Source organism: Rhincodon typus, chromosome 43 (assembly GCF_021869965.1).
Source record: "Rhincodon typus isolate 14 chromosome 43, sRhiTyp1.1, whole genome shotgun sequence".
Classification (NCBI taxonomy): Eukaryota; Metazoa; Chordata; class Chondrichthyes; order Orectolobiformes; family Rhincodontidae; genus Rhincodon; species Rhincodon typus.
In genome coordinates this window covers 8,754,119-8,772,316 of record NC_063374.1, presented here as the reverse complement: position 1 = coordinate 8,772,316, position 18,198 = coordinate 8,754,119, and the positions used below count along the sequence as shown (strand labels likewise).

At 48.3% G+C, this 18,198-nt stretch overlaps 1 protein-coding gene across 1 annotated transcript in view; it reads left to right on the top strand.

The window, feature by feature from the left end:
* The first annotated feature begins 290 nt into the window (after positions 1-290).
* LOC109918488 (pre-mRNA-processing factor 39-like) overlaps positions 291-18,198 on the top strand; it is a 26,311-nt gene continuing 8,403 nt past the window's right edge. Inside the window, exons 1-9 of the mRNA XM_020518424.2 lie at positions 291-418; positions 3,941-5,457; positions 8,632-8,757; positions 9,937-10,055; positions 11,468-11,635; positions 13,416-13,587; positions 14,193-14,300; positions 14,816-14,980; positions 15,397-15,523. Coding sequence (XP_020374013.2) covers positions 337-418; positions 3,941-5,457; positions 8,632-8,757; positions 9,937-10,055; positions 11,468-11,635; positions 13,416-13,587; positions 14,193-14,300; positions 14,816-14,980; positions 15,397-15,523 — 2,584 coding nt within the window. The 5' untranslated portion in view covers positions 291-336. The remainder of the gene's footprint in view (positions 419-3,940; positions 5,458-8,631; positions 8,758-9,936; positions 10,056-11,467; positions 11,636-13,415; positions 13,588-14,192; positions 14,301-14,815; positions 14,981-15,396; positions 15,524-18,198) is intronic.

Below are 18,198 nucleotides of genomic sequence, written 5' to 3'. Positions count from 1 at the left end.
GAAACGTCAGCTTTTCTGATGCTGCCTGGCCTGCTGTGTTCGTCCAGATCCACCCCTTGTCATTATAGCAACAGTATTATTGATGAGATGACTCGTGCAGATGTTTAGGTGACTTAGAATCAACTGATTTGTTTCCTAAAGACCTCTGAGGGTGCATTATTTAAACTCCCATACAAAGAAAAAAAGTTTAATTTGCAATGATAAGTCACAATAATGGAAAATGAATAATTGAAATTGGAACGATCCTCAGCCAAGAGGCAGAATGCTTCCCCTCCGCTTTCCTCCCCTTCCCCCACCAACCGCTCACAGCAGTTTCCGGTTCCGGTGCCTCAGACGATGGTGACAGGAGTAATGGAGGCGGTGGACAATCCGTGGCTGGAACCCGAGCGGAATCCGCCGGCATCCGCTCCAACGAGTGGTGAGTGACCGCAGTCCTGTCACCGATAGCGAGGGAACGAGCGGGCCGTTTGAATGGCACCGATATTGACCGGGGAGCAGTGAAAGGGGGAGGGGGAGAAGGATGGCGGATGCGGGAGATTTGTCACCGACGCCGAGGAAGGGGCGGGGGATGTGTGGGTCGCGGGGTGGTGGTGGTCGAAAATGGACGCCTGCTGGGTCGGCAGGATACAGTTGGAGGTGGGATGAGGGAGAGAAAGAGACGGAGACACTTCCTGTATCAGCTCCCTCTCCCCCGGTGTCCGCCCCCGAAGTCGAGCTGGAAAAGTCGCTCGTAATGGCGGCGAGGAACAGCCGGAGGGGGCGACCAGCGCATGCGTAGAGCTGGAGTCTGATGGGTGGCGGGGATTCGGACGGGAAACAGACCCGGATGGGAACCAGGAAGTGAAGTCAACTGCCTCCCCCAATACTCAAAAGAGAGGGGAATAGATGTAACTACAGTCCCTTTCTCCACGTCGAGGGGAGTGGATGTAACGACCTGCCCCAATAGAAGGGCATGGATGTAATGATCATCTCCACATAGAAAAGATGTAAATAATGCCTCATAAAAGGGAATAGTGTTATCTATCACCTCCCTCAGGCAGAGGGGTGTATATGTAACTATACCCCTTCTGCATCCCCCCTTTCCCAATAGAGGTTGCTACATATAACTACCATGCTGCCCTCCCTCCCCCCGCCCCAGGGGGAAATAGATATAACTGCCTCTCCATTAGAGGGGAATAGATGTACCTACCTCCTGAGTGAAGAGAAATAGATGTAGCTGTCTCCTTTCCCCTCCAATTGTGAGTAATTCCACCTCCACAGAGGGGAAGAGATGTAACTTGCCCCTACCTGCATAAAGGGTAATAGATGTTAACTGGCCCCCAACCCCGTAGAGGGGAATGTCTGGAACTACCCACCCCCCATTAGCAGGGAGTAGATGTGCCCACTGCCCCATACATGTAACTCTCCCCTCACAGGCCCACAGAAGTGAATAAATGTAACTGCACCCTCCCTATCACCTATCTGCAGTGTAGAATCACAGAATTGTTCTGGTGTTGGAGGAGGCCATTCAGCCCACCATGTCTGCACCAGCTCTGAATGAGCATCATGGTTTAGTGCTTAAAAAAAGACAATGTTGGAGAAATGCAGCAGGTCTGGCAGCTTCTGTGGAGAGAGAAACAGTGTGGACGTATCAAGGCCAGTATCGCTCCTCTGCAGAATGAATTGGGTGCTATTCTCCTGCCTTTCCCCTTTGACTGTAAACATTGAGACAATTGGTAGAAACAATGTCAAATTGAATGCTTTGATTGTACCTACCTCCTCCATACCACTGCAAGTTATTCTCACACTGCATTTGCTATTTTAGCGCAAAAACCAAGCTGTCCCCTCATTCACTATATCCTTCAGTTCTCAGGAGTCCTGGGCTTCACAGCAATCCTGTTCCAAGCATTGCTCAAAACTCAAAATAAAACTGAAACCAGAAGTCTCCCTGTAAGTAATGGGTGTTTCTTTTGAGCTTAAAAAGCAAGTTTCAGAAGAACAACCTTGAAAGGTTCGTCATTTGCCTTGATGGGATACAAAACAAATTGATCTACACAAACTTATTTGCTCTAAAGCTAGGACTCAAAAACTGTTTTAAAAGAAATCACCACAGCTACAGAAATACTTAGAAGTAAATAATTAACTTCAGACACTGAAAACCCACAGGCTACTAACTCAAAAACTAAGCTCAAACTTATGAAAATTGTTTTTAAAAATGTATCTGTACATAAATCACACGGTTCATATTCACAGTTCTCACTGAGGAGCCGAAGAAGCTGATGATCTGACGCCGCTTTGAGGGGGTACTGTCCTGTTGAGGAGGTTGGCAAGGAGTCAATATTGAGGAAATAGATGCTGTCAGGGGGCCTGTCAAGGAGCCTTCTCCATCTGAAGGGTCATCTTTTGGGCTACACAGAATCTCCATCTGCATATTTGAGGTGGATGTGAAAAACCCCACTGCCACTATTTTGCAGAAGTGTAGAGTTGTTCTCCATGGTGTACTGAGGCCAATTTGATCCCACAAACAGCATGATAAAATGATGATCTGGTCATTACTACCTTGCTGGTTGTGAGGCCTACCTGTATGAAAATTGAATGTTGGTTTCTTACATTTCAAAACCAACTACACTTTAAAGTACTTCACTGTTTGTAAAAAGCTTGTGGTGTCTGGTCATCGTGAAAACTGCTGTGAAGCTGTCAGTCTTTCCCCATAGTGCTGGTGGCATTCTGTGAGTTACTAGTCTGTCACCAAAGGTCTTATTTTGAGGTGATAAATTCAGATTTTTGTGTTAAGAGGATATTGGCCTCTCATACAATCGTTGCCTGTAAAGTTTGCACCACTTGCTGCCAATACTTGCTAACAACAGAACTGAGGCTCCCTGACGCTGGAATAAGTCTGAATAATCCCACAAAACCTTGATTTCTTGTTTTGAGTCTTGAGCTACCTTCTCCGGGATTTTTATAACTTGGAATTGGTCCTACTTTCAATTTCACTTACCAGCATTTCTGTAATTCGCTATTGATTATGACATCGTCCATAATCAAGTATGACGGCTGTAATATAATGTCTGCGTGGGCTGTTGTGCTATTTTTAGTTTACACTTCATGTTTAATTTGATTCAACGTAATTCAAATCTCTATTGCTTGTGTCCTAACTTGCTGAGTCCCACACATCCATCTCCCTTGTGAAAGTTGACCTACATTTGTTCAGAGTTAAGCAATCATTTTTTAAATTCCCTGGTTTTCAGACCTTTCCATGAACTTGCTCCCTGCTCTTTCAGTAATTTCCTTTAGCCCTAAAGCCACCCACAGACACCAGCTCCCCCACCCCCAAAGAAATAGTCTGTGTGTTACAGTAACTCTGGTTTCTAGAGCGTTCCACATTTCAGTCACTCTTCCATTGGCAGTTGTGCATTCAGCTACCTGGATCTTGAGCTCTAAAATTCCATTAAGACACCCCTTAAAACTAACTTTATCCCAGCATTTGGTGATCTAGCCTATTACCTCTCTGTAGGCCTGATATCAAATTTTGTGAATACTTAGAAAATGCCTTGGGGTTTTTTTTAAAACTTTCTTTCACCAGGTGTGAGCAGCATTTGTTGCCTGTCCCTAATTGCCCTGGACAAGGTGGTGTTGATCCACTTGAAACTCCTCGGGGTGAAGAAACACCCACAATGCTGTTAGGGAGGGAATTCCAGGATTTTGACCCAGTGACATCGAAGGAATGGAGATACATTTCCAAGTCAGGATGGTGTGTTTCTGTTGCTGTAACTTCATTGTTTTCCCAAGGTAAATTTTGGAACTGAACATTCTGTGTCAGCAGCGTGGATCATCCTGAATATGTTCCTTCCACATTGAACCAGTTTTCACTGTCGTTAACCCCTTCGGAGCCAAGACCTATGATTGTTTATCACTAACTGAGTCTGTGTGCATTAACATCTTCCTCTTTTTTGTTTTGCAGACAATGAGCAGAAATTATTGAACAAAAGCCGCCGAGTTAGGAGCAATCAGTGCATCACGCAGGATGTGTCCACTCGGCCCCTTAGCCTGCGTGTTGATGAGACTGCTGTGGAGGAGGCCTCTGCCGACAGCCCAAGCCCCTGTGACGGAGACACCGGAGAAGAATCAGCAGCTAGTACTCCGGCACCGAGTGACGGGGACACCGGAGAGGAGCTAGCGGCGGATTCCACCGCAGACACTGGCGAGGAGTCTGCAGCTGATTCCACTGGCCCCAGTGACGGAGACTCCGGGGAAGAATCGGCAGCTGATTCCACGGGACCCCACGACACAGGAGAGGAGTCAGCAGCAGATTCCACAGGCCCGAGCGATGGTGATACTGGCGAGGAGTCAGCAGCTGACAGCCCTGCTCCCTGTAACATCGACACACTACTGGACACGGCGGCTGATTCCACTGGCCCAAATGACCGGGACATTAGGGAGGAGACCGCTGCTGACAGTCCTGGCCCGTGTGATACGGATAGTATCGAGCAGGCAGCTGCAGGTAGTCCTGGTCCCTGTGACGGCGACACTGTCGGGGAGACTGCTGCTGACAGTCCTGGTCCCTGTGATACAGATACCATGCAGCAGGGCACTGCAGGTAGTCCTGGCCCTTGTGATACGGACCCTGTAGGGGACACAGCTGCTGACAGTCCTGGCCCCTGTGACACAGACACCATAGAGCAGGGAGCTGCAGGTAGCCCTGGTCCCTGTGATACAGACACCGTCAGGGAGACAGCTGCAAGTAGCCCCGGTCCCTGTGATACAGACACTGGCGGGGAGACAGCTGCAGCGAGTCCTGGTCCATGTGATACGGACACTGTGGGGGAGACAGCAGCTGACAGTCCAGGTCCCTGTGATGGAGACACTGTAGGGGATATGGCTGCAGATAGCCCTGGCCCCTGTGATACGGACACTGTAGGGGAGACAGCTGCTTACAGTCCCAGCCCACGTGACCGAAATGAAGTCGAGAAACTGGCTGCTGAAAGCCCCCGTCCATCTGGTGTTCAGACCACAGCAGGAGACCTGGCTGCAAGTCCCAACCCACCAAGCGACCAGGACACGGTGGCAGAGATGGAGATAGACGGGCTGGGTATGGACAAGGAAACAACAGAGGAATTGGAGATTGCCGAGTGCACGAATGCGGGCGGAGGTCAGGACGCTGTGAGCGGACTGGCGGCTGACTCTTCGAGCAGTGCGACAATGCTGGAGGCAGCAATGCTGCTCCCTGAGAGCGCCAACGGGCCACAGCACACAATGGATAAACTGATCAGTTCTGACATTGCAGACTACATGGCAACAGAGAGCACCGCCTCCAGTCTGGATGTGTACGGGCAGGCCAGCGGTGATTACGGGGTCCTAGAGGCTGAGGACAGCATCCCACCGTACCCCACAGACTTTGAGAAGTATTGGAAGATAGTTGAGGACAATCCATACGATTTCACAGGCTGGACTTACGTCCTGCAGTATGTGGAGCAAGAGGTAAGGTAATTTTTGTGTAGGTGTTACTGTGCTAGTGCGCCTCCTATATCACTTGCCATAGACTTGCCTTTCATTGCCCGTGCAATAAACCCCCAACAACAGATTCACTAGGAGTACAAGTAGACAAGGGTCTGTTCTGTAGTTTTGTTTTCCAATATGTGGTATTTTTAGCAGCACTTCTGCAATGTGATACCTTCTGTGCAGTGATGTGGGGCTGTAAAGTGAGAGAGTGACTTGACACCAGAACAAGTGGGCATTAAGCAGGGATCGGAGACGGTGTTTAGATTGTGACTGGTGCTGGGTTCTGAAGAGGATTTTGAAGCAGGGCTAGTGGGGTTGTGGCTAGAAATGATGAGTGAGTATGTCTAGTGATTAATATCGTACAGTGGGAAGTGGATTCGGAGCAAAGCAGAATTGGAAAGATTTTGACAATCTGTTGAAGAATAGAGCTGCAGAGAGGAGACTGCACGGGACAGGGACTAGAAGATTTTTGAAGTTGATGCATTGGGGTGCCTGCAGGATAGTGAAGGGTTGTGAGGGCAGGGACTGTGACTTGGAACAGTCTAGCATCTTGGTTGGAGGCATCCAGGATGAGTTGCAAGTTATGCGGGAAGGAAATCAGGAGGTCAGCAAGGGAAACTGTGGCAGAGATCTTGTGACAAAGGCAACGTAAACTTCATTAGAGATTAAATTGGTGATGGAAATAGGTGGCAAGGATGTGGGCTGTTGATCCTCTCTGAGGCTGGCGTCGTCTGGAGGAGGGAGAGAGTGTTGAGATGTGATGTTTCTCATCCAGAGAAAGGAGGACGACAGGACTGGATGCTCTGTGGGGTTACCAATTGATGCAATGTGTCTTGACAAGGTTGCTAAATAAAATAACAGCCCATGATGTTAAGGGTAAGGTACTAGCATCGATAGAGGATTGGCTGACTGATAGACAGAGAGTGGGGATAAAGGGGTCTTTTTCAGGATGGCTTTTGGTGACTAATGGAGTTCTGCAGTTGTCAGTGTTGGGACCACTACTGTTGGGCGGTGCAGTGGCTCAGTGGTTAGCGCTGCTGCCTCAAGTTCGATTCTAGCCTTGGGCAACTGTGTCTGTTTGGAATTTGCATGTTCTCCCTGTGTCTGTGTGGTTTTTTTCAGGGTGCTCTGATTTCCTCCCACAATCCAAAGATGTGCAAGTTAGGTGAATTGACCATACAAAAAAAAATTGCCCCATAGTGTCCTAGGATGTGTGGGTTAACCATGGTAAACATCCCATGTGGGGTTACAGGATGGATGTCTGGTTGGGATGCTCTTTGGAGGGTCAGTGCAGATCCGGTGGGCCAAATAGCCTCTGTCCACACTGTAGTGATTGTATATTTATGTTAAGCATTAATAATCCAAACAAAGGAACTGAAGGCATTTTCACTAAGTTTGGAAGGACATGTAGTGTTGAGAAAGTGGAAAGGCTGCAAAAGGACAGGCTAGGAAAGTAGGCAAAGAAGTGGTGGATGGAGTACAAAGTGGGAAAGTATGAGGTTATGCACTTTAGTAGGAAGAATAGAGGTGCAGATTATTTTCCACATGGGGAAAGGCTTCTGAAATCCCAGTTCAAGATTCTCTTCAGGTTAGCATGCAGGTTCATTTGGCAGTTAGGAAGGCAAATGCAAGTTAGCTTTCATTTTGAGAGGGCTGGAATACAAAAGCAAGGATGTACTGCTGAAGCTGTATAAAGCACCAGTCAGACCGCATTTAGAATATTATGATCAGTTTTGAGTCCTGTATCTACGGAATGATATGCTGGCTTTGGAGGGGGTCCAGAATATGTTCACAAGAATGATCCTGGAAATGATGGGCTTGTGGTATGAGGACACTGGGTCTGTATGTAATGGAGTTTAGAAGGATTGGTGGGGATGGATATCTGATTAGAACTTATAGAATACTGAGACCTGGATAGAGTAGACCTGGAGAGGATGTTTCCACTTGTAGGAGAGACTAGGACCGGAGGGCATAGCCTCAGAGTGAAGGGACAACGTTTTAGAGCTGAGTGGAATAGGGTGGTGAGTCTGTGGAACTCATTGCTGCGAAAGGCTGTGGAGGCCAAGTCATTGAGTGTCTTTATAATAGAGATAGATACGTTCTTGATTAGCAAGAGGATCTGTAGTTATGGGGATAAGGAGAATGGGGTTGAGAAACATATCCACCATGATCAAATGATGGAGCAGACTTGATGGGCTGAATGGCCTAATTCTGCTCCTATATCTTATGGTCTTTGATCAATGCACAATGGCATTAGGGCAGAGTGGTGGGAGAATGTCTGTAAATGGGTATGGGTCTGTAGTGCGTTGGAAAAAAGGAAGTACCATTGTCGGGTTAGGGGGAGAGAGCATTCAGCTGGCGAGTGGGTAGAGGAATAGGAATCATGTATGTGTTGGAGAGGGCGCTCTCTCTGGAGGGTGTGAGGAGATGGACAGGGCTCTGAGATGTCCTTCAGTGAGGTTCAGCAGTGAGAGACTAGAACACCATGGGCCAATAAGTATTAGCAATCCCACCTGAGTCAGTCCTGGGTTTAAAGCCAAGGTCAGGGACTTGACCTGATTGTCTCGGCTGATGCTCCCAGGGCCAGCACCAGGGGAGTGCTGCTGTTTCCTGATGAGACTTTAAATTTAAGCTGCATCGGGTGGGTATAAGATGTCCAATTCTACTTTTGAAGAATAGCAGGGTGTTTTCCATGGGTATCTTGGCCAATTTTTCTCATCCAACCAACGTTCCTAACTGCTCACTCTGTTCGTATCTGCAGCCCACCTGTCCTTTTCCATCCCTTCAGGACAGCCCGGCATGCAGGAAGATTGCAATGCAACTGGGATTTGTGATCTCCACCCCCACCTTCAGTCACCAAGCCTGTCCCCAGGGGAAAAAGGCTGGGGCACCAAGGGCAGGACAATTTCTCTTTTGCAATTCCACTGTAACAAGCAGCTTGCCTGGAGAGCTGGCTCTCCTTCACTTCCTTGCCTGCTTCAGCTGCTGAGGATATGGATGTGAATCCCAGCCGAGCAGGCAGGCTGAGAGCCGTGAGCCAGAGCTCCCGGGTCAGTGGAGTTGGCAATGTCTCCGACTGGGATGTAGGGTGGTGTGTCTAGATACATGCAGTAGGACTGGGCTGGTCTGTTGTTCATTCTAGTCTCCTTTCAGAATCACATCTGGGCCGTGCGGAAGGCATTCGATGCGTTCTTCGCCCGCTATCCCTATTGTTATGGCTACTGGAAGAAATATGCTGACATTGAGAAACGCTTGGGGTTCACCAGAGAGGCAGAGGAGGTGAGGGGAATGACATGAGGAGCTTTGGGGCTTCTGTTTCTTTTTGGTTATTTAAGCTGACGATAAATGTTGCTGGAATTCCATCGGGGAAGATTCAGCTGAAAGGCAAATTCAAGGGAAACTGTCAGTCAGATTACAGCTCGAGTCATCAGCTTGATGTGATGACTGCCATCTTGTGTTTGCAAAAAGTTGAATCATTCCCCGTGCAATTCTTGTGGAACACTTTTATGTCTTTTCTTTGCTTCTCAACGTGGAGAGTGCTGGTGTGGCAGGATGCCATTTTGTATATTGTATGCAAACTGTTTGTTTATTCTCCCTTCTCTCACTCACCCAGAACACAGTATCTGCTTTGTCCAAACATTTTTCCACTCTGTGATGGCTTCTGCTTCAATGTAGCAGAGCATTCCCAAGATCCAACACGTCACCATGTGAATAATCTCTTCCTGACCCTGCTCATCTCTTTTTCCTCTTTACATTGGGAAGTTGGCACATCAAGTTAATAAAAATCAGCGCAGGTTGGCAGAGTACCTTCGACATTGGCATGAGCTGTACCCACTGAACACTCCCAGGGCAGGGACAACGTAGAGTTAGAGACAGAATAAACCTCTGTCTGCTCTTTTAAACTGAAAGTAAAAGTTTCTACTTTAAAATGGAAGTAGAATTCTCTCTACACTGACCCCATCAAAAACTCCCAGGACATGGACAGCACAGCATTAGATACAGAGCAAGGTTCCCGCTACTCTTTTAGACTGAAAATAAAGCTCCTTTGACATTGTCTCATTCAAACACCCACAGGACATGTACAGCACAAGATTTGATACAGATTAATGCTCCCTGTACTATTTTAAACTGGAAGTAAGGCTTTCTCAATACTGTGTCCCTATCAAACTCTTCCAGGACAGCTACAGTACAGTAAAGCCCTCACTACTCTTTTAAACTGTACAAAAAGCTCCCGACACTGTCCCCATCAAACGCCCAGGTCAGGTACAGGATGGGGTTCGATACGGAATAAAGCTGCCTTGCCATTGACCCCATCAAACACATGAGGACAGGGTCAACATGGGATTAATACAGAATAAAGCTCCTTTGAACCTAGAGCCAAGTTCTCTGAAGCATAACTGTGTTTTTCTGTTCCCCTGATATGTTTGATGGTTGCAGCTTTCTGTTTGTCTGCTACAGGTTTACCAGCGAGGACTCCAGTCTATCCCGCTCAGCGTCGATCTGTGGGTGCATTACATTACATTTCTACAGGAGATCCTTGATGCTACCAATCCTGAAACCCCTGCTAAACTCCGGAGGTAAGCCCGTGTGATCTGGCATTGAAGTGGACAGGGACTGGGGGGGCGGTCTGCGTCTGGTGCCAAACCTGAGTTGCTGTTTGTTTCTGAGCAGACTGAATCCTGACTGAATTGGTGCTATTTCAACCCCTTGTTTTTCAGCAAGGCTTCGTGGAGACCCCGAGTTGTTGCAGCACGCAGAATTGCAGAGACAGGACAGGCGTATAACAGCACAGAATATTTTGGGTGCAGGAAATTCCACACCGGCTTAAAAAGGGACAGCAGCAGTTGGTTAAAGAAGCAAAAGCAAACTGACGGGAATGCTGTTTGGCAGCAAGTGTTTAAGATCTGGAAGGCGCTGCTTCCAAGTCCAGAAGTGTCCCCTTGTTCCCAATTATCCAGTTTGATTCACTGCCCTTCACTACTGTCTTAACGCACAGCAGTCGTGCTCGGTGCCTGCACGGCAACGTTTGTACTGCCCAAGGATTTGAAACCTGTCATCGTGGTGAAAGTCTGTTTTCCAACCACAGTTGTGCCCATCTGCCTCCGCCTTCATTCAGCTGGCCTCTTGCCTTTTCCCGAGGGCCATGACATCTTCCTCGAGGTTGACCAGCAGCACTCCTATGTCTTGAGGAGCTTTTGAGTTTGAGCTCCTGCCGAGAGCTGCTGGTTGTGGACCCAGCTGACGTTCCGATGGAGTGCTGAGGAACTGCCGCTCACTCGGAGGTGGAGATCGGGGCATTCTCCAGATGTCTTTGGCAGCTATCTACCTACATCACCGTAAACTGATGAACATGTCCATGCTGAGTGAGCAAGCTTTGCAGCGACCAAATGGCTGCTGCATCACCACCTTTCAAAGTCCAGGACCTACGTATATCAAGGAAAAACGACTTGAATTTCTTCATAGTCAATGGAAGAACTTGTTGAAGTGGAGTCTCTGTTGTAATGTTGGAGACACAGCAACCAATTTGCACACAACAATCTCTCACAGGATAAATATTGGCCCAGGACACCAGGGAGAATCCTCCTCCCCATACATGGGCACAACCCCACACAGTCATACATGCGCACGCACACACACACAAACACAAGCAGACCTATACATGCACACGGACACGCACACAGACAGATACACGCGAGCGCACACACGCACCAGCTTCTCTTCCCCTGGTGGCTGTTGGAACCTTTGGACCCACACAAGATGGGACCTCAGTTTAATGTCTCATCTGAAAGGCTACAGTCGAATCATATCTCTGAGCGACAGTTGAAACAGTCATTGAGATGGTGGCAGGAGGCGTTCCCGATATAACACTACTGATCAAGATGCATATTTATTGGACTATCTGTAGCACTGCATTTGATTTGTTGATTTCTCCCAATGGTTTTGCCTGACAAGCAATTTTTTTGTAAAAAAAAAACTTCTTTTTTTGCAGTGTATTTGAAATGGCGTTGGCTGCTGCCGGCACAGATTTCCGCTCTGACCGTCTCTGGGATCTCTATGTGAACTGGGAGAAGGAACAGGGGCAGCTGAAGGCTGTGACTGCCATTTATGACCGGGTGCTATCGATACCCACTCAACTGTACAGTCACCACTTTGAGAAGTAAGTGAAGGAAGGGCTCTTGTACAGTTAATGTGCAGTGTTATAAAATTACGTACACTGTTGATCCGGTAAGCCGAGCAGACGGTATTGCTCAGTGTGGTGTCACAAAAATACATCCGGTACAGAAACAAGGAAGGTGACTGTTTCTCCTTCACACAGGCCGCCTCCTACCTCTCCTCTTTGTCTCCCTCATCACTCTTTCCTTCTATTCCTTTCTCCCCATATGTTTATCCAGCTTCCTCCTTAAATACATCAGCACTGTTCACCTTGGCCACACCCTGTTAGAGTGTGTTCACCGACTCTTCGCTGTGAACTTTCCCCTCAGTTGGATGTGGCTGGGGGGAATGTTGGCTTTACCAACAATGTCCCATAAATGCATTTTTCAGCTAAAGTGATGATGCTCCCTGGATTCACTAAGTTTGAGAGGCAGTGCACAGGGAGCCAAGAATTGACAGATGGGAAAAGAGCCTGTCCTCCATCCAGCCCTTCCCAAGAAATCACAATGATTTGTGCACCACAAGGTACTAACTCCTCAGCCCTCCTGGTAGTGGAGATCTCCTGGGAGAGATGAGAAAAACAGATTTAAAAATCCAGGAATAATTAGAAGCGGTGAGGGGATGGACAAGCTAGGAAATTCCTCTCTCACCCAATGCCCCAGCTTACGAGTGAAACTAGACTGGAAGTTGCCATTAGCCCTGAATTCTTTGCACTTACCTGTCTTATGTAAAAGTTGATTTGCAACCCAGCTAGTAAGTGGTCCAGTTGATATTTGTAGCTACGGCCTGGCTCCAGATCAAACAAGCGGTTGCGAACAAGACGAGCCCGAAAGTTCTGGGTTAAGTTGTTTGTCTGGGGTTCTGCGCATTGACGGGCAGCCAGATTTTTTTCCAAAGATCTGGGCAGCGCTGTTGTAGCAGCAAATCAGTGTGATGTCTGTCCATGTTGCTGCGGAGCTGCAGGCCCATAGAAACCCAGACTGCCTCAGGACATCCGATTCCATTCCCCAAAGGATATTGGTGATCTGTTCACACTACAGCAACATGTCTTGGTCATGTTCGAGCTACTAGAACAGTCGGATCAGCCAGGGCAGGGGAGATTGCTATCCACAGATCCCAGGCCTGATGCCCGGTGGGAGGGTCTCTGAGTGAGAGTTGTTGCCTTCAGGAGTGAGCAGTGTCTTTTTAAGCTTGTGTTAATGCAGCGTTCTAACACAGTAAAGCATCCCGAGGCTTGATTCCGAGAATAATTATCAAACAAATCAACTTTTAACATGTGAGATGTTGGGAGCAGATTACTTCAAACATGGTCAAAGAGGTTGGTATATGGAATTGTCCTGAAGAGAGAAAGAAGCAAAGAGAGTTAAGAAATTCCAGAGTTTAGGGACTCCAGGCAGCTGAAGGCGCAGTCACTAATGGAGCTTTTGAAACCAGAGTGTTGGGAAGCTGCTCGAGACCAGAATTAAAGGAGAGCACGGATCTCGGAGTGGAGGGGAGCGGGGTGGTGGTAGTGGTAGTCTGTGGAGGAATTGCAGAGATGGGGAGCAGTGAGGACATGACGGTGAGCATTTTAACATGGAAACGTTGTCTAATGAGCTCTTGTGGGTCACTGCATGCAAGGAGTGAAGATAAATGGGACTGTGCGTGTGTTAAGCCACCAGGCAGCAGGAGGGTAAGGATGGAGGGGAACTGTACCTCTTGGCTGTCGCCCAGACCTCATGCAGCAATGGTTTTGCCCAAGCTGGAGGCCATCTCTAACTCCAGGTCTCTTGGCTGTCGTGCAGGTTTAAGGAGCACGTGCAGAGCTACTCACCAAAGGACATCCTGTCCACCGACGAGTTCCTCAAACTGAGGTCAGAGGTCGTGAGCAGCCTCGCGGCAGCTGAAACTGAGGGCGACGAGGGCCCCCCTGGAGACGACCCTCCCCCCGGGGTGGGGACCACCGATGAGGAGAAGGTGACCCATTCAAATTTGTTTTTCCTCTCCAGAGGTTTATTTACATGACTTGGCCCATTCCCAAGCGTGATCCCACAAGGGTGGTGAACTTTGGTCAAACCCAGGGTGGCGAGCAGGATCAGCTGATGGTGATCGCAGACCTGTTGGGGGTGGTTACGAATGTGTGGTGATGGCAGGCTCACAACTGACTGTTGCCAAGGAGCCTGAGGACGAGGAGTTGTCACTTGGGTGTTGAGTTGACACTCATCGGATTATAGCACAGCAAGACTCGTCCTCCTTAAGCAACAGAGTTGCTCCCTGTGTTTGAAGGCTTGCAGTCGTCCCATGTTATCTGAGTTGCAATAAAGTTGGCAGACCTTGCAAATCCTGACCTTGGGGCAGTGCTGTGATTATTAACTTTGCTCACTGTGTGTTTCAGTCAGGTCACCCCTCCTCACCTTTCTCATGGGCTGTTGCTTTAGCAGAAACCGGACCGACCGGCTGCATTGTTACATCAATATGGAGCGGGGGGAGGGGTTCTTTCTCAGCTTTTATTTACATGCCTGCTGTTTTGCACCTACCTCACTGACACATTGTCTCCTTATTACCATAACATCCCCTCCCAGGCCGACACGGAGCTGGAGAAGATCCGAGCCCACCTGGCAGCCACCCGGCACGAGATGTACCTGCTGAATGAGGAGGAAGTCAGCAAGAGGTGGAATTTCGAGGAGGCGGTAAGGATGCACCCACTGCCTGATGTACAAGCTGCATGCCTGCCTCTGTTGTCAAAGCAGAGTGACAGTGCTGTGTGTGTTTCCGAGGGTGGGCAGCCATTAGATGCAGTGGAGCAACTCCCCCATCCTGGTTGTGTTGGAGACAACAGTCCTCAGTCTCTCTCTCTCTGTCTCTGTCTCTCTCTCTCTGTCTCTCTCTTCCCCCCCCTCCCCCTTTCTGTCTCTGTCTGCCCCTTTTTCTCTCTCTCCCCCCCCAACTTTCTCTCTCGCGCTCTGTCCACCCCCACTTTCTCTCTCGCGCCCTGTCCACCCCGCACTTCTCTTCCTGCCCTGCTTTCTGTCTGAAGGGCAGGGGGTTTGGAGTGGTTCAGAAAATATATAAACACGAGAAACCTGCATAAGTTACGTTCAGTTGGAATAATTTAAGGACAGAGTAAGTATAAAAGGCTAGAATTGAAAGAGTGTAGAGTTGTCTGTTTCCTCACCTTCTGGTTATTCTGTCGCCCTGCCCTCAGATTAAGCGGCCGTACTTCCACGTTAAGCCCCTCGAGAGAGTGCAGCTGAAAAACTGGAAGGACTACCTGGATTTTGAGATTGCCAGTGGCACTAATGAGCGTGTTCTGGTATTGTTCGAGCGCTGTATGATCGCCTGTGCTCTGTACGAGGACTTCTGGATCAAGGTGAACCCCTTCTTCTCAGAAGCTTGCACCCGGGGTTCAGACTCCGGCTGTTCTGCGGATCTTACCCGATCAGCAGCTTCTTGTTTTTTTTCCTTTTTAATTTTTGTGTTGTTGGTTTATTTTTTTGTTTTTGCAAGCGTTCCAACAAAAAAAAATTTCACATTTTACTTTGATGATCTGACTTCTAACATAATCTTTTAATTCCATTGCTGTTTTATCTGCACGTGTTGCTTCAAACTAAAGAAGTTAAGGGATTGCTGAAGAAATGTATAAGCGTGTTATCACTGTGAGTGCCCCCTCCAGTTCTCAATAAGCTGTACCATGATGCCTTTTTATTTTTTAACACGACGCCCAGCGCGTCGGAGCAGTTGATCTTGTTTGCCTTCATCCCCTTTCTGACCTCCTTCTGCCTGCAGTATGCCAAATATCTCGAGAACCACAGTGTCGAGGGGGTCCGCAACGTTTTCCAGAGGGCCTGCATGGTTCACCTGCCCAAGAAGCCCACCCTGCACCTGCTGTGGGCAGCCTTTGAGGAACAGCAAGGTGAGGAGCACCCGGTCGTTTTACACACAAGTGCGCGTGCTCCCTGTGCAGGCAGCACACAGACCAGTTTAAACGCAAAATTTAAAAAACTCCCCTTACTCCTGTGACTTGGAAGCGCACCCAAATACTCTAGTTTAAATTTAAACAATCATTAATCTGGGATTGAATCTAGTTAGTCTTGCTGATGTTGGCCATGAAACTGGCGTTGAACTTCCTAAAATCCTGCCTCCTTTATTGTTCTCCTTTTGGGGAAGGAAATCTATCACCCTAACTTGGGGCGGCTTGGTGGCTCAGTGGTAAGCGCTGCTGCCTCACAGCACCAGGGACCCAGGTTCAGTTTCATCCTCGGGCGACGGTCTGTAGAGTTTGCACGGGTTTCTTCCGGGTGGTCCGGTTTCCTCCCACATCCCAAAGATGTGCATGTTAGGGTGGTTGGCCGTGCTAAATTGCGCCCTGTAGTGCCCAGGGATATGCAGGTTAGGTGGCTTAGCCATGGGAAATGCAGGGTTACAGGGATAGGATAGGGGGCTGGGTCTAGGTGGGATGCTGTTCAGAGAATTGGTGTGGGCTCGATGGGCCAAATGGCCTGCTTCCACACTGTAGGGATTCTTTGATGCCAGCTCTGGCCTACATGTGACTCCAGACCCACAGAAATGTAGTCAACGCTTAACTGCTGTCTGAAATGGCTGAGCAAGTGGCTAAGTTCAAGGGCGATTAGGGATGGGCAGCAAATACTGGCCCTGTCAACAATGCCTGATCCCACAAAAGGATAAAGAGACAATTGAGAAATTGCTGCTGTACACTGTCTGGCCTCTAATTGTGCATGAGTCATTATAGGTGGTGGGTTGAAAGAGTTGGCATTAACACATACGGTATATTAGGCTTGTTGATAGAGACACATCATGCAATAGCAGGGAGGTTACTGTATCAGTTGGATGTTAACACCTTGGAGAGAGTGTGGAAGAGGTTTACAAGAATGGTTCTTGGGACAAGACTCTTCAGCTGTGAGGATAGATTGGAGAAGCTGGAACTGTTCTGTTTGGAAAAGAGAAGGCTGAGTGGAGATTTGATAGAAGTCTTCAAAATCATAAAAGATCTGGACAGTGGGCTCTAGGTAAATAAAAGGACCAAGAGCCAGAGGGCACTCTTTTAAAGTGTTTCGCAAAAGAAGCACATGATGAGGTGAGGAAAGTGTATTTTTTCACGCGGTGAGTAAGTAGGGTTTGGAATGCACTGCCTGGTAGTGTGGTGGAGGCAGGTAAAACTGAGGCATTCAAGAGGGTTTTGAATGATTATTTCAATACAAACAGTGGGCACGGTTGGTGGGGGTGAAACCAGGAGTTTGGCTCCAATTTCAAACGTACAAAAAGCTAGTATGGGCCCCTTGGGCTGAATGGCTTCCTTCTGCTCTGTGACAGTTCAGTGCAATCCTACAGGGGCAGTTATTCATCCATTCATCTTGTGTATCTAAAGAGGAGAGTAAGCATGGTCAATGCAACCTGTCTTCATAATTTCATCGTTTAACTGTTTTGCCCCTGATTGATATCATCCTGGACAATTTACAGTGCCACAGTTCTGTCTGGGACAAGGAATTCCGAAGATTCACCGGGCTCTAAGTGAGGCAATTCTTCCTCCATACTGTCCCAAATGGACACCTCCTTAATCTGAGGCCCCACCTGTTTCTAGACCCTCCAGTCAGGGAGAGGGAAGGAGATGCACCCTATCGGTATCTCTCCGTCAAACATGCTTCAAAATCTGATATGATCACCTCACTCTGATTTGAATATAAACCTGTTGTACTCAATCTATCCTGGTAGGAAGCACTGTTTGCGGAGCTCTGTTAATTGCAGTTTCAGTGTTGCTCTGTGTGTAGTGGGGTAGGATTGAGAGAGCTTTGTGGGTGGGAGGGGTGATCATTTGGAGAGCCAACTAGACAGAGCAAGCGAGGGTAGTTAATCGAGGTAACAGCTGAACAGGCAGTCAGTACAGAATGGAGACAACAGCCATAACTACAGAGGCCTGTGGTGTTAGTGTTACACAGGGTGTCAGTTCAGCAAAAAAACAAGATTAACACGAGGCAGCAGGACATTGTATCCCTTTTAATAACAGATCAGTTAGTTTGCTTCAGTGCACACTCTGTCTAAACAGTTCCACCTCAATTTGTTACACAGTTTCGGGTCAGGCCATACTGGTACAAAGTCCTTGCTGAGGCACACCACAATCTGTGATGGTTGGCGGCTGGGCTAGAAACATGTGAACCACACAAAATGAAAGCCTCAACCTGCTGCAAACAAGAAGAGAGAACCCATTTAAGATTCTCAAGACCAGTGGCTGTTTTTTGGTTGTCACGAGTTGTAACAGCCTGTCTGATTTCAGGGGAGTTTGTCAGCCAGACTGGCTGTTTGCAAGGTGGTTGCTCTTGTTGGCCAAAGCAGCGAAGGGACAGCTGCCGTGAGCTGGAATCGTACATTCAGAGCTGTGGCTTTTACAAGGGGCGGTTCCGAGGTCGGGTTAGCAACGAGTGAGCAGCTTCCATGGACGTCAGGCTTGGCTGAGGAATCTGGGTGAGCGATCAAGGCCCAAGGGCACCAGCGGCTGTCGCAGAGGGCTCTCGACATGTCAAGTAGCGGAGCTCAGACCCAGCTTCTTGTGTTTGCAAGGGGAAGGTGTATAGA